This window comes from Rhipicephalus sanguineus, chromosome 6, assembly GCF_013339695.2.
Source record: "Rhipicephalus sanguineus isolate Rsan-2018 chromosome 6, BIME_Rsan_1.4, whole genome shotgun sequence".
NCBI classification, from domain to species: Eukaryota; Metazoa; Arthropoda; class Arachnida; order Ixodida; family Ixodidae; genus Rhipicephalus; species Rhipicephalus sanguineus.
The window spans coordinates 134,657,695-134,682,941 of NC_051181.1; the positions used below are offsets into that span (position 1 = coordinate 134,657,695).

The window sequence follows — 25,247 nt, forward strand, 5'->3', positions numbered from 1 at the left end:
TTAATATAAACATCTCTGGTTGCCCCTGTTTTCGTTTTTCGCACAATTTCAACATATCTTTGCTTTGGAATTCCTGCCTGAGGTACGCGCTAATACCGTACCCTAAGATATGCTCACATTGCCCGAGCTCAGTTGCTCCGGATTGCGAAGTTTTTTCGTGAACCGAAAAACGATTGAAAAAATTTCGTTTTCACTCCGGAACGAAATAATAGATAAAGTTTCGGTTACGTTTTCGTTCCGGTCCCAAATATCGTGTTTTTCGTTTTTCGTTTTCGGTTTTCGTTCCGTTCGACACCCTGATTTTGGTGTATATCAAGCTAGCGAAACGGCCGCGAGCGCACCATGAGCATGGCATGAAAATCATGCCCTACACGACATGCATGTCATGATTTTCATGGTACCATCTCTCATTTATATACGTCATACAGTCACGTCACTAAATACCATTGACCCAGTAAACAACTTGGACAAGAAGGTGATGGTTCCATCTGGTGAAATGGTAGTCAGTGATTTCAATGTGCTCGCCGATTTATAATTTGAATAAGTTTGCGACTGGAGCACAAGTAAACTAGGCACCTCGCACCCGATTTCTGTGGTGTCGATTATAGCTCGTGTACTGGAATAACCCTGTGCAATAAATGCAGGCGGCATGGCTTCATTGATTTCATCTCTTGTCCACCAAAGATCGAAGCTGACCTATCTGCAGGCATATGAAGCTGATCCAAGTTGTGCACAGCCTGGACACTGTTGGCAGCGAAATTTGAATCCTGTCGGCAAGATCCTTCTCAAGCAGTCCGAGGCGAAGCCTTACAAGTACGATAATCAAGTTGCTTCTCTCTCTCTCTCTCCTCTCTCTTACAAGTACGAAGAAAAGTCCAGGGTTCGACGGAACACCGTCTGGCGAGGGGCATACATTTCTTGCGAATAAACAAACACTCGCCAAAGTTGCAACGAAAAAAAAGAATTTATGACGTTTCGAGACCACTATGTACGGGCCTCTTGTGCACATTCAAGCGTAAGAAGTTGGGCCGTGCCTTCATATGCGTAGTAGATGGCTCAATGATCTGGTGTAAGTATCGGGTAGATTTCCACGTGTCCGATTAAGTGTATGAGGCGTCGACTGGATTAATAATGATTCCAACAGAAGGCGGGATGACAATGATTTTTCGGTGCCCATGGCAGTCGCTGAATTACAATCAATGTTGTGACCCGTGTTAAGATGATGTTCAGCTAGTGCGTTGGCGGCAGCATGTCCCTTAGCTACGTCATTCTGGTGCTGCTTGATAAAGAGCCGTTTCGACAAAGAGTCGAAACGTCACAAATTCTGTTTTCGTTGCAACTTTGGCGAGTGTTTGTTTATTCGCAAGAAAAGTACGAAGAATAGGTGCTCTTTGGCAGGCAACAGGTGTGGCCTTCCTGCATTGGTATGGCAGTCAGCAAAATTTCTGGACCATGCTTTAATATTCTCACAGTTCTCTTCTGGGAGCTCGAAAAGTTCCATCAAAGCTTTATAGTCCGGAAGGCCTGTGTAGAAATTCATGTCATCAGGGCTATCCTGAAAGCACTCAACAGAAAACTTTCGGCTCAGGCGCTTCTCCAGCTGGCTACCCTCCTGTGCTGCAATCTCGAGCGCTCGCTCTGCTTTAGACAGCGAACATTTAATGAGCCCCGCTTCTTCGGCTTTTTTCTTTACTTCCGACTCTAACGCACGGACGCGCGCCGTCACTACGTCGAGTTGTTCGGTCAGCTCTGAAATCTTGAGCGAGCACGCACATCCACACATCACGTCATCGATGCTGCTCGTCACCGATGTTGAAGTAGCGCAAATGTCGACGTCGCTCAGATCCTCGGTGGTCAATCGGCCGTCTTCGGAAGTCTCTGTAACCGCTGTGGTGACGAGGTTGCGTGGTTCTCGATTTCGGGTTTTTTTTTTTTTTTTCTCGGTGGACGGCTCGGAGCACTAAACGCGAAGGTGCTGGGCACGGCGTCTTGCTTCAAGAAACGACGGTTTCCCGCGACGTTTGGCAAGTAGTTTTCTTCAGTAAAGGGCCTCGAACAAACGTTTGTGAACTTCGCGACATTAAAGAAAGGACCTTCGTCACGCTTAATATCTACAATCTACTTTTTCCTCCAGTCCGTATCCTTCAGAAAAGAAAAAATAACGAGACCTGCAAGAAAAGGTAGGCATCAGCCGCGTACTGATTTTGAAGAAAGCCGCGCGCAAGCGCGCGTCTGCATGCATTGCTTACCTTCGACCCATCCTCGTCGCGAAATTCTCTGTGCTTGCATTGCGGTACACAGAAATGGGCTGGCATGACGCTGCTCCCAAGCACCACCGATAAATCTAGCGAAAACGGCAACTGGTTTGCGCGAACGGGCGCGCATGCAAGCGTTCAATCTGCAGCGCAAGCGCGTGTACTCCGCCGGCGGGTGACTACACTCGCGCTACTAATGGTGGTGCAGAGAGGCTTCTCGTTGCTGTCGATAGGTGGCGACGAATTAGGAAAATCTTCTATATTGGTATATATCAAGTTAACGAAACGGCCGTAAGAGCACCAAGACCCTGGCATGTCAATCATGCCGTTCATGACATGCATGTCATGATTTTCATGTTATGACCTATCGTTCATGTTCGTCATAGTCATTTTGAGCCATACCAATTTTGGTACACGTCCCATTAACGAAACGGCCAGGAGAGCACAAAGTACAGATAGATAGATAGATAGATAGATAGATAGATAGATAGATAGATAGATAGATAGATAGATAGATAGATAGATAGATAGATAGATAGATAGATAGATAGATAGATAGATAGATAGATAGATAGATAGATAGATAGATAGATAGATAGATAGATAGATAGATAGATAGATAGATAGATAGATAGATAGATAGATAGATAGATAGATAGATAGATAGATAGATAGATAGATAGATAGATAGATAGATAGATAGATAGATAGATAGATAGACAGACAGACAGACAGACTCAATGTCGCAGAAGTTTGCTAAGATATGCTTCGCATTTAAAAGGCGAGCGAGCTTCCGCGGTTTTCCTATGTTGTTTTCTTTTTCTAAATTCAAAAGAATTTTTATGAAAATAGCGCGAAAAAATGTAGGCCGGCACGTTTTTTTTTTGCGCTTTTTTCATTCATCATGAACTACCAACTCGCCCAACAGTCTATTCTTCTGGTTCATGAATATTGTGGCACAACAGTGCAGACAACGGGACGAAGAACATACAGGACAACAACGCTGTCTCCTGTATGTTCTTCGTCCGGCTGTTGTCTGCGCTGTTTTGCTACAATGTTGTTTTCTTCCACTCCAACCCTCTAATCTCTTCCGCGCCACGCCGCTAGCCACGCCGCCGTCGATCCGTTGAACCCCGCGCCGCCGCCGCCGGAAGTCGAAACACCGGCGCGCCGCCGCCGGCGATTTCTGACCGGCGTAAATGTGTGTCATGGTAGCATCGCCGTGACGTCATAGATATTCACGGCGTCTGCTCGGGCATTTTTTTTTTGTCGCTAAAATGATTTACATTGTGTTCTAAAGGACGCAAGGTCTTAAGATGGCAAGTTTCAGAAAATTTCATTGAACCAATGTGGCCAATTAATGCGAAAGGACTTTGGATTTAGTGCCGTCACACTAACGCTCGCCCGCTTGAATTTCGGCGCGAATTTCGAATAATGAAGCCTTGACAGTGCAATGCGACGAAAGGCTACCGCAAGCGCATCGCCAAGTCAGCTTGACCGTGCACCTTCATGCACCATCTTTTAATAATCAACGTATGATAGCGAAATTAATGAGAATAAGAGTTGTGAGAGAGTAATTTCGAAGTTGATTTTACTTTCCCCTAGAATCAAAGATGATAAATGAGGCCAACCTGTTGGTGGGAGAACTGTGCGCAGATCTGGTGCGCATAGGCGAGCATGGCGGTCGCGTTGCCCGTGGGTGCAGCGCTGCGGTAGGCGAGCACGGACTCGTGGTAGTCGCTCTTTCGCTGCAGCCGCAACACGCCCAGGAAGTCTCTGCGCGAGTGCTCGAGGTCGAAGCACACGTAACCGTAGAAGTTGTCGCACGGACTCGGAGCCCCCGGAGGCGACGGCATCATTTCCCGGGCGCGCACGCAGAAATTCGTCCTGCAAAGTTGTCACACTGAACTGATCGTGACTGAACGAATGTAATGCTGAAATTTTCTAGTATCTTTGCCTGTCACTTCATGTCTTTCATTCTTCAAATTAACTTGCACATTTATCTTTAACGTGTGCATAAACCTTTTATTAAAGCGATAACCTAAAGTGTCTCGCCATGCGCCCCTTGAGCGAAACACGGCAGGCGCATGAAGCGATAAAAAGCCTACGTCACTAATCACGTCATGTCGCGACGTCATCAGCTAACATTGTCGCCTAATTCCCCTATGGTGTAGAAATTAGTGACAATAAAGTTATGAAAGAATAACTTGACCATCTAAACTCATTTGATGTTTCACTATTGTGTTCCTTTAACGGAATTGCTTTTTTGTAACGCTGAGTGCGATTTCAATTTTCCACATCGGCGCGAAACCATGAAGGAGAAAAAAGACGCCCCCTTCTTTGTCTTCGCGAGCTGTTATAAGTGTGAAAACATACTTGAACGAGAGATTCACCTGCACCCGTAATCCAAGGAAGTGCCGTGCCTGCTCATCAGGGTGACCACTGCGTACGCGGTAGCCGATGCCACGCACACCACGAAGATCAAGCAGGCGGCGCACAAGGCGAATAGCTGGAGGCCGGACAGTCCACCCTCGGCTAGGGCCATGCGCCGTATCCAGCCGCTGCAAGAAACGCTATGAAACTTCCAGACACGCCACGTCCTTCACGACCAGCCGCTCTTCTTGGCCCGTCTTCGGCGCGAAAACATTGTTTCCAAGGGGACTACACAGGGGCAATTTATATATGGACAATGCAGATGAAGAATAGTAGGCAGTTGGACTGCACTAGAGCGCTTATTTGGGCCGGTTGGTACATGCCCATCGAAAACGAGAAACAATCGCAGGGCAACAGGACAGAGACGGACTAAGCGTTTAATTCGCCTCCGTCCTGCGGTTCGCACTGTTTCTCCTTTTCAGCTGGGCTGGTTGCTTCATCATTACAGGCAGAAGACAGCTCTAAATACGAAGGGACGAAAGTACACAGACGATAGCGCTTGCTAACGAACACGCGTGTTTATTCTTTCGGACAGTATATCTACTCAGCCAGTTTTACAAAACAACGAACAAAACAAAATAATTCATGAGCCATTCCACTCTGTGCTTAGGGTGGATGACCGCAGAAGCTTTGTAGCACACGCCACCGAGAATTTCGATGAAAGGTACATTTTCTTGTCTGGAGCGGTGACACTTCACCTCTCTCTCATCATCCTATAGCACACGTGCGCATGCGCGCAACGTCATGCGTTAGTGCAGATGTCATTTCAAAGACACAGGTCACAGCTAAAGCGGACTTCGAAGCGAGGACAACGAGCGTTTTCTGTTATTGGGGTTTCTTGCGCTCGTTCGCTTCCTCTTCTAGAAGAAGGGGGGGGGGGGGGTGGTTGCTAAAGCAAAATGAACGTTTGGGCTAGTTATTATGTGCTCATCTTGATGGAAAAGGCACACTGACTTACAACTGCGATGTTTCTTGAAAACGGCTACCAACTAGCCCAGTCTCACACGCTGCTTCATAAATACGGTAGTGTCGCCCGAATGATTCATACCGATCTCAAGGTTCTGGGATCATGATGGCTCTAGGAATAATGAGCGCAATACGGAGTAGTGAGAGTGAAAAAGAAGACTCTTCCTGCAACTTTTATGCCAGTAAGCCAGCTGGTCAGCAAATAACGGATGCAGCATGCCGATACAATCAAGGAACCACGACTGACGATGCGTTTCAGTATATCGAGAGGTGAATACTCTGAGACAGTCGTACCTATGCTTCGTTCCATACATCAGGTGCAACGCTATGCAAGATAGCGAGACTTCTTGCAGTAGATGCGTTCGCACCAAGTGGATGATTGCTCAGTGATTTTACCAGCTGTAATGTGATTGTTTTTTTTTATTTTTTAGACTGAGTAATATATGAAGGTGCTTTGTGCCTTAGAAATGAACAAACTTCGTTATTTACGCGGTTTTCAATAGCTTGTTTTGGATCGCTTAGGCAGCTTAGGGTCTCTTGTTTTCGTATCGTGGCTTCCGGGATCGGTTCCGGTAGCGCGCAGCCGGAACCAATCGCGGAGGCCACGCTTACAACGACGAAAATCTGAGCTCGAGACGCGCGGACTTACACATTTTGGGGACATTTTGCTGACCGAATTACTTGCATCGCTTCCGCAGCGTACACATTTTGCGGACATTTTGCTGACCGAATTACTTGCATCGCTTCCGCAGCGTTGCACCTGATGTATGAAACGGCGTAAAAGTCGTAGACGGTTAAAGTCTCACGAGCGAAGGAGCGGACAGGCGTCCACGTGCCGTCCAGCACGCGATAACGTCGCCAAGCCAAAGAAAAAGGAAGTTGCCGCGTCATTTTTGTACCCGCTCTTTTCTTTCACTGACGTGGGTTCGATTCCGCCAGGCATGGAAGTAGAAAGGATTCTTCATTGAAAAGCGGCACATGCCCAGTGGCCCAAGATATTCAGACGTGTGTTTTGGAAGCCGGTTCCCTCAGCGGCCAAATGCTCTTCAGGTTTTTGGCATGTCCGTACACTTTTTACCGTTAGGGGTGTTTAGCCTGTCTGTATACGTTTCACGTTATCGTGTTACCGGAACACCGGATGTAATCAGCGCATGTGCGCACCTGTGCGGAACGTAGACTTCCTTTTGCGGAACGTAAACTTCTCGCCCGGTAAGTTTTACGTTTGCGGCCATATCTCGCGAATTCATGTCGTCCGTGTCTACTTGCGATATCCGCTCTACGGAGACTGCAGCCACCGAATGTGAGCGCCAATTACGACTACGTTGTTTGAGCCGGATTGCCGAAACTATAGTCGGTTACAGCCTAAGAATAAGTACAAGCTCCGCAGCCAGAGCTGCGGCGCGCCTCTCATTCATCTGTGCAAAAGAGTCGTGCTTGGTGGTTACCGCTTTCTTTCTCCTCAGGACCTGAATAAAGTTCATACTCACTCACTCCGTTCTAACGATAAGTACTGTTCCGCTGCTTATGTAAGTACTCAAGTACTACTACCGCTCGTAGCCATGACGGCCAGTGTGGAACACTCTTTCTTTCTGCCAGATGACGTCACTAACACTTTCAGGTTTCATACTCATAAATACCCGATAATGTGGACGACCGACATCGTAGCTCAATTGGTAAGAGATCGGGCGCGGATTCCTAAGGTTCCGTCCCTGCCGGCGGCAAGTTGTCTTTTCGTCCAGTTTACTTTCTTCACATCTGTATCACAGTTACCACAATACACTTAAAAACAGTACAATTAACGTTCCCTACACCTTCCTGGGCTTCTGCTGGTTTTCATTAGCGGAATACCGGATGGCGTTTACCGGATTACCCGAACGCATGTTCTGGCAAAGTTTCAGCTCCCCAAATGTATACGGTTACGTACGTACGTAAATGTATATATTTACTTTTGCGCAAGCCACTAAGTGATGACGATAACTGCATTTAAACAATATTGAGATTCGATAACATTCAATCACCACTGCATTTATCGAGAGGGGGGGGGGGGAGATGAAATTGCGCCACTGTAAGCAATTTACACTACCAGAGAAACAAAACGCACCGTGTTACTGCAAAACTCACAGGGTCCTTTTATGCATTCACTTAATCTATTCAGACCCGAGAAAAAGCTAGACAAGGTAAACTCATATAGACTCTTTATTGTAAGCATTTTAGTACCACGAAACACTTCTCAAAAGAAGAAAAAACGAAAACTGCAATTTTCGAGGAGATAATGCTGATACCCATTCGGATGCATCAGGACTAAGCTGAGTGAAAATCAAGAAAGCAATATCTCTTTAAAAGGCAAAGAAACGTGTCACATTTAGTGCATCTAACGCGGGTTTTCCCGTTGCAACCTTGATTGCGCCATCTCATCAGATACTTTAGGGGCACATGCTCTGTAAAATGACCATGCATGTGAAATCTGGCCTCATTCGGTGGCATTGAAATCACCTTGGTACGTATAAGGGCTGCAAGAGACTCGCAAATTTCAACGTCCATCTCAAATGCATTTTCGACTTCTTGCATTTGCTTCACGTGTGTGCGAATCGGCGTTTTCGCAGCTCTGTTCGTAAGCTCGAATCGGTCGAGAACATCTATGAGCTTGCAGTCGTTCCTGCATACGATCCAGGACTTTGTCATCGCTAGGAGCAGAAAGCGGACAAGTGCCCCAACTATCGACTTCTTTGTACGGACCTTTGTCCTGTAATTGGACACGTACCTGTCCGCAAGATCCACACCATCCATGTTCTTCCTGATGCAATGTGACTGTGAAACACCAACTTTCTTTTTCGCCTCCTTTCTTTTTCTCCTCGTCGTACGAGCTCTGCCACTTTCCAAATAGGGCCTACTCTGTGGATTTCCAATTGGGCCACGACCTTGAACTTCGTGGTTTGCTGGCGTATCATTGCCATCATCATCACCACAATCGTCATCATCACTGCTGTTATGTCATAATTCACTGCCGCTGTGCAGCTTGTCAAGAATGTCGTCTTCATCAGACAAGTCAATATCGCTCTGAAATAGAAGATCTTGTATTTCCTAGACGCGGGGAACTTGCTTGCAACACAGGCTCAAATTCAATGTACTTTCATCGTAACGACCTGAAGTATCCAATTGGGTACAGTTGTATGTAAGTAGCACTATCTCTGAGGCAATGCATAGCAACAAGCCTGAACTTTTCATGCGTCTTCTCTAACCTATCGCGATCGTTTTTATTCACAAGTTAACAATTTGCTTGTAGTATTTCGCGAATGAGGATAAAGTAGAACTTATCTGGTCGCCTGCGCGCGCTTTCCTGGCGTAACACCACCATATTTGTTTTTACTGTGAGCGCGTAGATGGGCCTATGACGACATGTCGTGGACATTTTGTTTATCGACGGTTCCCCTAGCAGAAATATCCTTTTTCGCCTAGCGGTCTTCATCTATAGGAGCACAGCCCACGTTTTTTAAATGTACCTGTCGCTTCAAAACAGTCGAACGTATTCGACAATGTAAACTGTTTATTAATGTAAACAAGAACAAGAGAAAAGGGGACGCTCTAAACTGCTTCGGCGAGGACTATAAAGAGGCTGGGCAGTGTTCAATAGAGATACCCAGCCTGTCGTTTTAGTCCTCTGATTGCAACTGGCCTTTGTACATCCTCGCTCTCATGTTCGCGCCCCCAAAGGGGGAAGCCCTCTCTCCCTCTCCTCTCCCCCGAGTCGCCGCCCCTCAGTGCCATAAATCTGCCAATGCAACACATTCGTTAGCATCATTCTGGTGTTGTCGCAGTCGTCGCCTCTCGTGACCTTGAAAGAAACAGTGGCGACCACGGAGGGAGGAAAGAAGAGGGAGGCAGGGAAACGCAAAGTTACAACAGTACCCGTATGGGTACCCACGGACTGAAGAGGTTAAGACGACTCGAAGGCGTAAGCCATCTGCTTCTTCTCAGTCGATGTATTGATCCTGCCCCGCCACCCTCAGAAAACTTTGCGCACCTAGCGTGGTTTTGCATTGCCTCCAGGATCGGAGGCGCCTCACCTGGTTTTGCACGGCCTCCGTGATCTGCCCACGTTTGACCAAGCTACGACGTTATGTGATGACAGCCTCATGTAACGTCACGTCACGTGAAGTGACGTCACGCCAAAATGTGAAGTCATGATGACGTCACAAACACTGCCTGTGTGTGACGTCATGCTGTCATATTGTGACGTCATAACATGATTTTTTTGCATCAGTCGTCCCCGACGCCGCGGGACGCCGACGCCGACGGTCAAAGTTCACGCTTGATGAGGATTTTAAGGCTTTCGCCTTAATAACAATATTGTGCTTGCCTGGGTCATCCCGGCACCACCAGACAGCACCATTTATCCAGCCTCTCACGGATTTCGCGAGTAGCCACAACGACGTTCGTGAATTCGCGAGATAAGGACATGAATCTGGTGAGTAGTTCACGTTCCGTGAAAGGAAGTCTACGTTCCATAAAGGCGTGCGCATGGGCAGATTCCAGCTGGTATTCCGGTAACACCGTAACGTGAAAAGTGTACGGACAAACCAAGGTAGCCGTGGGCCACGGAATGCGGTTTGAGACGGAGGGACGGACGGATGCGTAGATGCCAAAAAGTACATGATACAAAGAGTACAGCTCCAGAGAGCCCAGGGCACTAGACGAAGGGGTACGACGCATACACAGGCGCTCTAACAAATGGAAGTCTATTCTTTGGGTGCGCATAATGCTGTACAATGACAAACAGAAGGTAAGGGATATAAAAGAGCATCACATGGTTGGTCAAGCCTACACGCGTGTAACACGGGTCCTGAAAGGAACCTGACATTTTTCTCCGATATGTTTCGCCAAGCTTCTATATCTCGATGTTTACTGCCTCGCGTGCCTTCGCGTAGAGCCACGTGTTCTCTGGCGCTGGCTTAGTGCCATTATGAACAAACTAGTCTAAAGATACGTCTTGCTGTTAAAGGAGTACTGACACAAAAGTTTTGGTCTCGCGTTTTATTGTTGAAATGTGTTGCTGGGCGCCTGTTAGCAGGGGCGTAGCCAGGGGGGGGGGGGTTCAAACACCCCCCCCCCGAAATTTCAGTTTTGCTTGCGTATATATACACGCACACATACAAACGCACGCACGAACGTACATAAAATATGGTTGAACCCCCCCCCCGAAAAAAATTTCTGGCTACGCCCCTGCCTGTTAGTCATAAAACGGCACATTGTTTGCTGCAGCGCGCGACAAACAATTACAAGCTCCTTATTACCGACCAGTCTCAGTTTCGGTTTGAGAGAGCTCCAAAAACGATAAGCCGCCGGGTGCAATTATCACCACCTAGCGTGTGCAATGCTCGGCCACGTCAGCACACAGAGCTGTGACGCACTTCTGCGCAGTCCGCGCAACTGCAAGTGCGGCAAAAGAGAAATGGCGACTATGACGTCATCATAACTTGTACCGGCTGCAGCGTGGTGACGTCAGGGAAGTAGGGGGGTCACTTCGGGTCACTTTCGAGGGTGTCAGTGCCGCGAGGTGCGGTGTATAGCACTGGATCGCGCACGCGAACCTCAAAATTCACATAAAATACCTTCCAAGCATATTCGCTGTAGATATTTTGCAGATGGTATACGCATGTTCACGGGAATCGATCCTGCAGGCTGTCTCGGCCGCGAAATTTTGTGTCAGTACCCCTTTAAGGCTTCTTAGTCTTCTACAGAACCCACTCACTAAGAGGGTTCGCGTAATTATTTGCACCCAAACGGGCTGTTCCAGACTAAAAGTAGATCTACCAGGAAACTCTACGTATCTTGTGGCACATCGCCACTGACCCACCCTGGTGACGCTGTCGACGACATGCCTTTCGAGCCGGATCCCTCAGCCGAAGACTCGACGTCCTCGAACTCCTCGAACTCCTCTTCACTCGATCCCGATTCGCGGGGCTTGAACCAGCCGGGAGGTACGTAAGCCTCACCCCGATGTCTCTGCAGGAACGGCTGTTCCGACTCCATGAACGGCGAGATCTCCGTCACTGGAGTCGAGCCTTCCTCGCCACTGTACGGCGTCGCCTCGCCGCCGCTCTCCCCTGCATAGCTTCCTGAAACATCCTCGGCGGTTCCTGACGCACCTGATTCGGTAAACGCCGCACCATCATTACCGGCACTGGTCGAAGCAGTAGGTGACGCTGGCGCTGCCTCTGCAGAACCGAAACGCGACCCAGCCGCGGAAGACGTGTTTTTTGTGCCAGTTGCAGCACTTCCAGACAGACCACTGGTGGTGGCGGGAACAGATCCATTTTTGCCACTTCCAGGTGGACCGCTCGTGGTGGCGGCACCAGATCCACTTTTGGCACTTCCTGATGCACCGCTCGTGGTGGCGGCACCAGATCTACTTTTGGCACTTCCTGATGCACCGCTCGTGGTGGCGACACCAGATCCACTTTTGACACTTCCAGATGGACCGCTCGTGGTGGCGGCACCAGGTCCCCTTCTGGCACTTCCTGATGCACCGCTCGTGGTGGCGGCACCAGATCTACTTTTGGCACTTCCTGATGCACCGCTCGTGGTGGCGACACCAGATCCACTTTTGACACTTCCAGATGGACCGCTCGTGGTGGCGGCACCAGGTCCACTTCTGGCACTTCCTGATGCACCGCTCGTGGTGGCGGCACCAGATCCACTTTTGGCACTTCCAGACGGACCACTGGTGGTGGCGGGACCAGATCCATTTTTGCGACTTCCAGATGGGCCGCTCGTGGTGGCGGCACCAGATCCACCTTTGGCACTTCCTGATGCACCGCTCGTGGTGGCGGCACCAGATCCACTTTTGCGACTTCCTGACGCACCGCTCGTGGTGGCTGCACCAGATCCATTTGCGACTCTCTTTGTCTCCGCTGGAGAAGCTTTTGTAGATGCACAAGAGGTGTTCTTACTGGTGGGAGCAGTGGAGCTTTTTGTACCATCGCCCGTGACTCTCGAAGAGCTCTTCGTGTGGACGGAGGCGACGTGGGAACCTGACCTGCTATTCGGTGAGCTGGCTCTGAACTTACGGTCCGCTGACGCAGCAGAGGGTGCTCCTTCCCCGTCGACTGAGGTGGCTCCAGGTGCACGACTGTCCGGCACCACAGTTGCTGTTTTTCCAGCCTTTGTCGTTGGCAGGCCAGACCTTCTGCGCGGCCTCCGCGATACGACTGCCAAACCTCGTTTCGCGGTACGGTGCGATGGCGCTCCAGATCGGCCTTCGTCGCTCATTGGTGCAGCACCCTTGTCATTAGTAGACGTGGACCCCGTAGTGGGCGCTTCTGCGGTACGTACGTCTGTCGGTTCAGGCGTGCTCTTTGCATTCGTGGATGTCGTACCAGATAGTTTGCCTTTGGGCGCTGCGGTCTTCATATTAACGCTGGCTGGGAGAGTCCGTTGCTGTTCACCACCACACTGAATCCACCCTTCAAAGAAAACCTTTTAAAACCACACTGGACGCTGATGTAGAACCCTAGATAGCTAAATAGTGCGGTTATACACGGAAAAGACGTGGCTTCTTCTTATGCTGCTCTCGTGAAACGTGCCCACGAGGGCTTCTTCTTCTTCTGCTCTCGTGAAACGTGCCCACGAGGGATTCTTCTTCTACTTCTGCTCTCGTGAAACGTGCCCACGAGGGATATTAATCACATGACATGGAATTTAGTGCCTCGCGCAGTTAAAGAAAAAGAAGAGAATGCAATAGGTGATAAATTCACAATCCGATTCATGGCCTATCCCCCGAAGTTGGGTTGCGCCAAATGTCTGAGGAACAACAACAACAACAATCTGCATGAGAACTTGCGCCACGTCGGCGCATAGTCCGAAACAGTCATTCCGCTCTTCTCCGTGATAATCGTGCAAGAATGACAATTGTCGCTAACTTCTCAACGTGCCAACAACTTGGCAGTGCCCTGCGAGAACAAATACCGCATTAAATAGTAAGAGCAGCAAAATTGAACAATACAGTAACCAACAGCAAGAAAGATAGTTAATCCCTCCGTCATAGGAATCGGAATACCACGAAAGTAAAGCGTGCCCTTACAGCAGTAACTGAATGTTTACTGTACATTGATATAAGAGAGTTTGCGCATTGTATATCGATGTCTGGCAGCTATAGCACCGTTTAACGTGGATGCACCCACTTTGATGATTGGTGGTACATCTCCATCCCGACGACTAACGTCCATGTTAAATGATTAAACAAACCCTTGTGGTAGCTGTAGTAGTTAACGGTGCAAGCGTAATCAGAGAACGAGGAGTGATAGCCAGAAGAGCGTCGCATATTGGACTCAGAAGTTGGTCGCCATCCCGCGGCATGTTGAAATGTGATTGAACACCACGGACGAACTAGAGGGAAACGCAAAGCGCGTCGTGCCGCCCCAGTCGCCCAGCCGCGATTTTTCTCGGCGCGAACGCGTGAGCGGGGAACGCGGTGTTACAGCCAGGTGAGGCAGGCGCGCGTCGCAGAGCTATTTTTGGTTTGGAGTAGCGTGATGCTATGAGCGAGGCCGACGCTTTTACGACGCTTAGGATAAGATCGCCACCTCGCGGTGTGGTAAGGCATTGACAAAATTGAACTTCTATTGAAAACGCGCCGAATGGGACAGACGTGTAAGCGTTGCAGGTGCTAATCTCGGAGGCCACAGTAATGACGAATTACTTTACTTTACCGCTCCCAGAGGGCAACACCACCCCGCCGACCGGGAGAGTGGTAGATATAAAGGCGCGTTTGTAAAGCCTCTAGATTATGTGAAACTTGTGTCTGTTCAGTAGGACTCACACAACTTTTGTCTTTCTTTCATGTCCTTATTGTTTGATGTACATGTCTAATAACAGGTAATAAAGCAAAAAAAAAGACCGTGGCGCAGTGGATAGCGTGCCCGGCATCTGTTGTTGCGAACCGAGCGGTCATGGGTTCGATGCCCGTTCACGGAACTTTTTTTCTTTGCCATCTGATCGCGTAAATTTTTTTCAACGTCATTTCCGTGACGGAAATACGTCACTTAAGTCTTGGTGAACCCCGGCATACAACACGTTCGTGTTAAAAAAAAAGTTGGCTGAGGTTTAACTCTTGTAAACCTAGTTATCAAGAGCGAAATGTACGTTTGGCTTGGTTTTCCAACGACCATGCGCACAGTGTTTCATTGAAGTTAGATGGTGTCTTTTTCTTTCCTGAATGCTGACGAATACTCTCTTATGGTCCATGGCGAGACTAAGCGACTGGGCAACTAAGCGCCGGCGAAGAAGCCGTTAAGGAGCCCCTAAGCGACCCAGAGGTCGAAATTTAATGGTGGCGTCGCATTCGTGCACGAGTCTACAGCGAACGCTAGCGGAGTTACACGTGTATTACGATCGAAACGCGGCCCTTGCTCGTTTCGCTGTTTCCTTCGCTACGCTCCGTTCGTCTCTCCACCTCTCCGAGTGCTCCTCCTCGCCGTGCGAGGAGAAAGAACGGGGAGCGTACGCCCCTGCTAGCAGATAAACAGGCTCATGTTTGCCCACTTGGCAGCGCCCGTTGTTCATGACTTCACCTGATCGGACAGGTGACGTCACGACGACTGATGGGGATAGCGAAGAGGAGCATGCAAGCGTTTGTTGGTGGTTTATCTTCGCCTAGTCACGTGGTACGACAACGGCGAGGCTAGCGAGCGCAGCTGTACGCCTCTCCACATCGGATCACGCGGCGTGACATCACGCCAACACCGTGGTCACGCCTGCCACACCTGCGCTCCGGCTGCTAGCGCTCCAGCCGTACTTTATGGCATCAGTTAAGGTCCTACATGATGGTAGCGCAGGCTAAGGACAGAAACAACAGATAAGGCACACTCGATACAACAGCTCTTTTCGTTGTCTCTGTCCTCAGTCTGCCATTAAGTAGTATGCAATACCAACAAGTCCACATTGCCACCCTCATCGGCTCAACCAAAGCCACCTAGAAAAAAATAGATATTTTTTCTAGGTGGCTTTGGCTCGACTGGGGCGCCGCCAGGATCTTTCTGGCGGGGGGAGAGGGGGGGAGAGGGGGCACCCACGACAACCGAGTTCCTTCAGGGGCCAGGGAGAATGGAAACTTTGGCGCTGTGTTTTGAATACGATTGGTCTTGGGGGAGGGCGGGAGACAAAAGGAGGCGAGGCGGAAATCTTCGGTAGCCAGCTGCCCTCCACCCCGACCCCCGCTGGCGCCACCCCTGCCGAACAACCCAGGTAGCACAAAACATTACAGTAACGTTGTAGTTTTGTTGTGAATGTTGAAGAAACGTTTTATGTTTTCCAACAACATTGTACTAACGTTTCACATGAAACGTATAACGTTCTTTGCTGCATGTCAAATGTTAAATCTGTATTCGAAGTACACTGTTAAAAATAACGTTTGATGTGGTACATTAGTGCAACATTCAACCAAAACGTTGTACATTGAAGGCTATATTTCAAACATTAAAAAGACGTTAAAATTGCACAAAGAATTAACATAACAGGTTAACATTCCAGTAATGTTCATGCAACATTTACCATCAATATTCATCAAAATGCACAAAAATCAAGAATTTAAGAAATTTAATAGCTTATTGCTGCACAGACATACTTCATGATGTCAAACAATGACTGCCCTACACAATACAGAGAAAACATTACTTCATTAAAAAATGAAATTGGTTTTTGCTAAGTGACACCAAATAATGATTAGTTACAATAACACATTGCAGTTTATGCGGCTATTCTTCAAGGATATTGCAACTATTCTATGTATGCTTATGAATTCGTCTCACTGCTTGAAATGTCATGCGCAGCTGTTTTTGTAGCGTTAGCTACACTTGCCTAGCCGGAGACGATTTCGCGTGGTACGTCATGAGCCGTGCTGCGCATGCGCGAGGATCAGTGCGGAGCCGGCATCTCACGCGCTCTCCGCCACCGCCAAGCGCGGCTCGCCGCTGCTGGTGGCGGTGAGCGGGAGGAGTGGCGCCGTAGCCGGGCAGACAGACTGGCGCAGGCGCGCGCGACTCGCCGCTGCTGCTCTGCGCATTCGAGAGGGGTGACGTCGTAGCCATGGCGCGCGCAGCTATTCGCCTTCGCTGTGCAGTCACCGTCTGACAATACGCTGGTCCCGCTTGATAGCGCCTCTGACTGGCGTTTGCAGGTGGGTAACGCCATGGAGGAGAGCGCAAATGCTGCTCAACGGCGCAGAAGAGCCGAGAAGCTTATGTCATCGGATCCCAAAGTAGTTGCCTGGCAATTAGCGGTTTAGCGTACGAAGAATGAAGAAGCAACCTGACGTTGAGCAAAAATAAATATGCATGTGCCACATAATACGAATACCGTGTGTGTGTCATTGGAGCAGCAGTACGCATGACAATCAAGCTAATCCTAGACAATCTGGAAAGCTCAGAATAATCAACTGAACATTTGCTAACGCTACGTATATCCTGGCATAGCCGAGCTAAGCCACTGCAAATTTTTTGGTAATGTATTTGTCTTAGCTTTCAAGTTTCTCACGCATCATTGTGGCATGTACATACTTTAGCAGCCACACTACCATGGGCGTCGGCAGGACTTAGTCTTGAGGGGTGCACGACCATGTTGCATTGCGGTGGGGGGAGTGCTGGTGTGGCTTGGGCAGATGCTGCTTTTGCATCCCCTTGCTGACGCCTACTGGTGTTATAACTCACAAAAAGTTGGCACACAGTAATGCAATTTATTTATTACATCTAAAAGGCCCCAGTGCCTTACACGAGGGAGTGAGCCAACAAAATATTGTAAATAAAACAAAGATTCTAAGGCTTTCCTAAAGTTATCTAGCTTTGAAGGATAGGTGGATGGATGGATGGATGAAAGAACCTTATTGTGGTCCAATAGGTCGTGCTAGTTTCCTAGCCCGAAGCGGGCCGCTCCCACGTTGGGACCGAAAGGCCTAGCCTTTCGGCCGCTTCGCGGGCCCGTTGGACTGCCCATAATTGTCCCTCTAATGTCGGACTGCGCAGAGCTGCGTCCCACCGCTCTTCAGTGTTTTCCTTGTCGCTGCGTAACGCGGAGCAACGCCAGAGCATATGAGTGAGATCTATGGTTTCGTGGCATGTTTGGCATGTTGTAGGAGTAGAGAACTCCGGATAAATCTTGGTAATTAACAGCGGGTTCGGATAGGTTCTTGTTTGTAAGAGCCTTAGCGTAATGGCCTGTGCTCTATTTAGTTTACTGTGCGGAGGGGGGAAGACCCTGTGTCCTAGGTGAAAGTACTTTGTTAGCTCGTTGTAAGAGAGGAGGTGATCCCTGCATTCTGAAACCTCAGCATCTTCTTGCCTTGTGGCTGCACGGTTGGCAAGTCCTCATGCAGCATTGTGGGCAGATTCGTTGAGGTTCGCGGGAGCACCGTTGATTTCTCCCATGTGAGCAGGAAACCAGATGATCGTGTGTGGTTTGATTACCTTTCCCTTGAGAATTGCCACAGCCTGTCTGGAAATAACTCCTTTGGCAAGTGCTCAGACAGCTGCCCTAGAATCGCTGTGGATCAGGGGCGTAGCCAGGGGGGGGGGGTTGGGGGGGTTCAACCCCCCCCCCCCCCCCGAAATTTTTCAGTTTTGCTTGCGTATATATACACGCGTACATACAAACGCACGCACGAACATACATAAAGTATGGTTGAACCCCCCCCCCCGAAAAAAATTTCTGGCTACGCCCCTGCTGTGGATCCTCGATCTATTTGGGTCTAAAAGCGCCAGTGCGATGGCTACTTGCTCAGCATTTTCTGATTCTGTGGTGTAGGTGGAAGCCGAGTTGGACGAGTTCACCTTCGCCGTTCACAAGTACTACTGTGAAGGCTCGTTTATTGGACATGAAAGCCGCGTCAACAAACGAGCATTCTTCAGCCTGATTTTTAGCTTTTTCTAGCAGGGTCTTGGCTCTGGCTTATCTTCTGCTCACATTATGAATGGGGTGAACATTCCTTGGAACAGGCAGAACTAGTTATATTCTCCCTCAGATCGTTGGGAATTTCTTTATGGTTGTTATCTATCGCTGTAATTGGTATATCAATCCGTGTGAGGATGTGCCGTCCTGATTGCGTGGTGGAGAGTCTAATGAACTGGGCTCTTTCTTGCGCCTCGGCTATTTCTTCCACTGTATTGTGCATCCCGAGTTGCATGAGCCTGTCAGTTTCGGTGTAGACAGGTAGCCCAAGAGCTACCTTGATTACCTTCCTTAAAGGGGTCATGAAGCACCCCTTGGGCTGATTGAAAAAACACATCCTGCGGAAAGCTGACACGGCTATGAACTGCTCTGCCAAATATTGGCCTCGAGGCCCACCACTGGAAACGCCGGCGCCACCGTCGGCGTGACGTGCTTGGCAGGATCACGTGGTCTCAGCGGCCGCGTCGGCTGCTTGTGGCGCACTGCCGCGTGCTTTGAAAACGAGTTTCAAGTCCCACATGCGCTGCGGTCTGTTCAAATTCGGCAGTTTTCTCTGATTTTCTACTCAATTGAAACCGTTGTAATAGAGTGGCTAAGGCGACGAACATGGGGCTCTACCGCTCGGTGCCGCAGTGCCGCGCTTACGCAAAGGAGCCCAGTGTCAGCCTGCACTGGTAACCGCGGGACAACAAACAGCGTGAAGCATGGGTTTTAAAGCTAAGAACCGGCAAGTATCCATCCGCTACGAGTCTTGTGTGCAACAAGCACTTCCGCGACGAAGACTTTCGTTACTGCGTCGGGCCTGCGATGTTCGGTGAGGAGCAGACAGCGCGCACTGAAACGATGGCTCGCGCGCGCTTCCCGCCGGCAAATGATGCTTATCTGCCACAGGATGGTAAAAGCGCTACCTTTTACCACGTGCGATGCCATCTCAGAACCCTCCAATGCGACCTCTTGATAGTCGGCCCCATGCTCAGCGTCCACAAAATCGGCTGCAGATGCGCAAGTGATTGCTTAGATACGTTGAATTAAAAAATGCACAGCGTCCCTTATGCATTCGTTAAAGATGACTAGAAGGCGAAAGCCATCATCTTCTTGTCAGTCGATGTACTGATTCTCCCGCGCCCCCCTCCAAAAGCGTTATGCACCTAACGCGGTTTTGCACGGCTTCCGTGACCGATCACGGAGGCAATGCCACGCGACCATGACGTGTGAATGTGTGTGTGACGTCATCATGTGATGTCACATTTTGTGACGTCATAATGACGCTACATATTTTGGCGATCTGTGACGTCATGATGATGTCATATGGTGACACCATCACGTGACGATTATTTTTTGCATCACTCGTGTTGACGCCGCCGACGCGGGACGCCGACGAGCAACCTTCCCATTTGATGCGGCATGCATTGCTTCATAAGCTACATAAATTTTGCATTGCCTCCGTGATCAGCCCACCGGCCAACCCCATGTATTTTCTTGGAGCCTCATTTATTTACGTGGGAAAGATGCCACCTTGTTGGCGTTAGACACGACACTGCTGCCAAAATTGCTGGGATACACGCCAAATAATTACTATCCTGTTTTGCGGCTGCTGGTTGCTGCAATAACTTCTATTTTATTCACCGCTATTTCAAGTTCATGTGGGTCCTAGTTCAAAGCCAACGTTTGCAGAACAAGTCCGGCAAACGTTACTGTATTTTCTTTCTTTTCCTAGGCGTCGCATGCTACTACATGCTCGGTCTCGTAGACTGGTTCTCCTTCCACCAGCAATCTCGAAGTGGTGAAGCTTTGGTCTATGAATTTGTTGATGACAGAGAGCGGCAAGTTCACTGGAATGCAAACGGAACGATAATTAAGGAGCATTAAAAAAGGCGTCGCATTTGCTCACGTTTTGTGTGAGCACCAAACGAAACGAATGCACTGAATAAAGAAACAGAAGCAGCGGCATTTGCCCGCTGAGAAGACCGATCAATACGCACTGCGAGACAACTTCTCAAATGACATCGAAACGTACTCGAATTTAGACCGAAAAAGAAAAAAAAAACACTGGATCGTCAGGACGGCAGATCACAAAGTTGCCATGCGCACCGAAGCCGCAGTTGTAAGGAAATTGTTTTTGAACTGCTCTGATAGCGTCCGCGCAACAGTAGTTGTTTGTTCACTCACAAATTCTCATATTTTGCGGCCTAAAGTTCACAGCGCGGTGCCAAAACGCGCTCGTAGCAAAAGCGAAACCATCAGTACGAACATACATACAGACGCTCATAGATGCAGAGGCACCGTCAGTCGTCGCGAACCCGTGCGATCGCTGGCTTGAGGCTTCTTTCTGTTATGCTCCGTTTGGTTATACAGGCAGTCTACTCTAACGAGATATTTCACATAGTTTGCACTCAGCGAGTGACTACCTTTCACGCAAGAAGCCGGTTCAGGGGTCTCCAACGCGGTGACAGCGTGAAGCGGGTGCTCGGTTTTCTGCAAAGAGACAGCGACTGTAGACAATGTTGGGCTTTCAGTTCGTCGAATATGATTATTTTGACAGTAAAGAACACAGTTCATTTCGAAAGTACTTACAGAAATGCCCTGGAGGGCTTCCGCGAGGTGTTTTTGTAGAGCGCCGACAGCAAAACCTATGGGAAGCGCGCCGGCGGTATCCTGCCTAGCACGCAATCGAGGCGCGTCCGATAGAGGGCGACTCCGTAACTCCTCGAGGCCAATTACAGTCGTGCGCGCCGCGTAATGGCCACAAGCGGAGCGCGAAGTTGCCGTTTCCCCAGGCACCCTCTTTTCAAACAGAGGCCGGTTCTCACTCTCGTCGGTGGGCGGGGCGTCTGTCCGCTGTACGTCGCAAGAGACATAGCATGCTTATTTGGCCGATAGCCGACGTAAATCGAGAGCGGCGTTCGGATCAGATGCGCTTCTTGCCGCGGGGTGCCGCCACTTGCCAGCGCCACACTCCTCAGTACACGGTAGCCGCACTCGCGCAAGCGAATCACAGCGGGAGAGCGATCGCGTTTCATGACGCGCGCTGGCGTAACTTCTTTCCCCCATGCCATCCCTCCCTGTCTAGCTTCCAGTGCGCTCGTCGGCACGAGAAAAGAGAGAAAGCGCTGGGAGCGTGCGCCAAACCCCCGTAACTCCGCTGATTCTTGACGGATTCGAGAAATTTTTGCGGCAATCGATTCGGGAGGCAGTACACTCCGATACTGAGGCCATTAGATCATTACTTGGAAAAGTGGTTCATGACCCCTTTTAACAATGCATTTAGTTTGTCTCTTTCGGATCTCTGCCACTCGTGCATGGCTGCTACGTAGGCGAAGTGACATAGCACAAAGGCGTGAACTAGTCTTACGACGTTGTCTTCTCCAAGCCCTTGTCGGCGGTTAGTCACTCTTTTGATGAGCCTGATTGCGTTGTCCACTTTCTTAGCGATGCGTTGTATTGTTTGATTATTGAAGCCGTTGGATTCTATCATCAAGCACAGGACCCGGATAGAATTAACCCTTGGGATGACGCTTCCGCCCTTGGTAAAGAGCGTTATCTCGTTCTCCTCTGGAGGAATCCAGCCCCTGGGTTTGCGGCCTCTTCTCTTAGGTCTGTGTAACAGGAGTTCCGATTTCTTGGGTGAGCATCGGAGTCCCGTTGGAATGAGGTACTCTTCAGTGACGTTAACGGATTATTGTAATTTTTCTTCTATTTCTCCGTCGCTGCCTCCAGTACACCATATCGTGACGTCGTCCGCGTAAATCGTGTACTCTATGCCTTCGATATCTTCGAGTCTTTTGGCGAGACCTATCATACAGATATTGAAAAGGGTAGGCGAGATGACCGCTCCTTGGGGCGTACCTCGGTTGCCTAGCTTCACTGTATCTGATGTTAGATCCCCAGCCTTGAGCGTTGCCATCCTTCCACTGAGAAAAGCCTCAACATAATGATAAAAGTGACTACCCAAACCGAGGTTCGAAATGGTCTGACACTCGCAGCCGCTTGCCGTTCTTCGCGTGACATTACAATTTTGTGCTAAAGCATTCATTCCTTCGCCTTTGCGGCGAAAGAATGCACAATAAACGCTCAACTACCCCTGCGAAGGCACGTTTCACTTTCGTGTTATACCGATTGCTATGAAAGGGGGATCAGCCATGTTTCTTTTATTACTATTCCCGCTTGTGTTCGTGTTTGCACCCGTATCACAGCTTATCACAAATGCCCACCGACTAGCTCGGCTTTCTGTCATACGAAGAATACCGAGTCGTCGTCGACGACGGCGCAGGTGCCGCTAGCTTTGCTCAAAACAACTTTTGTCGAAATAAACTATACATTATGTTCTCGTATACAGCCAGCAGTGGTTATCGTTGGCTAAATGATGACTAATGTTGACCAGCTGTTGTGGCTAATGTTGGTTATTGTCGGCAATCCTCTGTTACAACAGCAGCGTTGTCTTCATTCGACCTCGAACCAATTTTAACAGCCAAGCTGAATAAGCCAGCCGTAAAAACTCAGTGTTCAAAAAACTATCATCGTCCGTGCCACAGAAATCAGGCAAATCCCAGTGCTCACCGTTGGTCTACTAAAAATTAAGAAGGCAACAGTTAGCCCAACAAAAACAAATTGCTGCGAAGCGACGGCGGCGAGCCGAAGACCTCGAGTACGTACAACGAGAAAATACTAGGGAACGGGAAAGGCAACGGTGGCTGCGAGAAGACCTAAGTGATGGAAGCCCTACGCGAATGACGACGTGCACGTACATTTATGAGAGGTTAGAACGCTCGGTTTCAGCGCGAGTTTCTGTCTCTGGTGTTTGGACATCCACGTCGTGTTTGTGACTGTGTGTGGTTTAACTCGAACCTCTCTGCAATTCTGCAATGAGAAGAAACCTATAAACAACCTAGCATCACCCAGCTAAAGCCTAGCAACAACCTAGAAGCAACCAGATTTGACTTCAGAATCGCCCAGCTTCGTTCTTTGGAGCCTTACGCGACGTAGTGCGAGCTGCTTCGCCATATTTTTATTACCATAACACACACACACACACACATATATATATATATATATATATATATATATATATATATATATATATATTATATATATATATATATATATATATATATATATATATATATATATATATATATATATATTAGTTGTCACCCGATCTTTTTCTGAAGACTAACTTAGGCAAGACTATCTGAATATATATATGACGAGTGCTTGGTTCCGCGTAACAATAAAAAGTTTCTAAAGGGTTCTTTTTTCTTCTTTTGTTTGTTTTTCCTTTTTTTTTTAACGTGGCATATCAAGTGACACAAGTCAGCGGAGAAACAGTTAGAGTCATTGAGAAAAGTAAGTAAAGTATCCTAGGAATGACAATCTCCTTAAAATAGAATTTTGATGTTCATTTTCTCATCTCACAATGAACTCCTTGCACCGAAATTCGTTTTTTTTTTTTACAATTACGTTATCATTTCATAAGCGGATTCAATGTTTCTCCTTGGCGCCCCTTTGACTCTTCCGCATTTTCGTGCTCTGCCACAGCTCCCGCGGTCACCCGTGCCCAGTCGCGTACTGATGAAATCACTTTGTGCAAGAATGCGCGAACTTGTCTCGCGCTCATGGCTCATGCTTGCTAGCTGCAGATTCTCAACGCGACCGCATAGCGAACGCACGCTGCTATATGGCACTCCGTACAAGGGCCGGAAGGGTTCAGGCCACCAACGAGCTTGACGGATGAGCGGGAACGCTTCTCGAAACAAGTTCTCGGCGGTGCGCAACTCGAAGGTCCGTTCCCATCGCTCCTCTACCTGGTGTACGTATAGAGCGCTACTGATGCGACGCATGACTGCTCTGTAAACTCGTACCATATTCATAAGCCATCGGTATCTTTCCTGTCGTTTAGCAAGGGTGTTTTCAATCTTTTCTTTTCTTTCCCTCTCTCTCTCTCTCTCTCTCTCGTTTTTTTTTTTCTTCGAAGTAATACTGTATTTTCCCCTCCGCAACCTCTGTCTATTTTTTTGCAAAAAAAAAAAACATTGTTTCCGCAGTCTTGATCCCTCTATTCTTCCTTTTTAATTTACGCTCTGTCCGCCTCGGTGCTCGGCTACTGACCCGAATGTCGCGGGTTCGATCCCAGCCGCGGTGCATGTTCGCGTTTCGACGGAGGCTAAATGCTAGAGGTCGGTGTACTGTGCGATGTCAGTGCATGTTAAAGAACACCAGATGGTCGAAATTTCCGGAGCCCTCCACTACGGCGTGCCTCATAACCATGTCGTGGTTTCGGTACGTAAAACACCAGATATTGTTATATTAATTTGCACTCTTGTAGTATGGAAAAAATAGGAGAGAATGAAGGAGGAGAAGGAAAGAGGAAAGGAGTCGCCAAATGGAGATCTCCTGTGGTTATTCCCATTTGCATCTATCTCTGTCCCCCTCCCATCTCTATACGCTATTGTACGAACAACTAAATGCGTCGCTAGTTCAGCGCCATCCTAACGTATTCGTCCAGAAGCTCCACTCAATGCACGGTGGGCGCGGGCGATACCCGCTGGGTAGCGTGCGCTGCACTCGAGACGGAGTGTATCAAATGAGTATGCGTAGCACGCGCGCTCGCACGAGCAAATGCGATCGTGTGCGGCGACGCGCATTAACAGGAACGAAAGA

At 48.8% G+C, this 25,247-nt stretch overlaps 1 protein-coding gene across 1 annotated transcript; it reads right to left on the reverse strand.

Moving 5' to 3' along the window:
• Positions 1–3,862: 3,862 nt before the first annotated feature.
• Positions 3,863–4,835, reverse strand: LOC119397569 (uncharacterized). Its single transcript, XM_037664993.2, has 2 exons — positions 4,649–4,835; positions 3,863–4,142 (listed from the first exon to the last, which is right to left on the reverse strand). Exons 1-2 carry the CDS (start codon positions 4,798–4,800, stop codon positions 3,863–3,865), a joined length of 432 nt encoding a protein of 143 aa, XP_037520921.2. The 5' UTR covers positions 4,801–4,835.
• Positions 4,836–25,247: the final 20,412 nt, after the last annotated feature.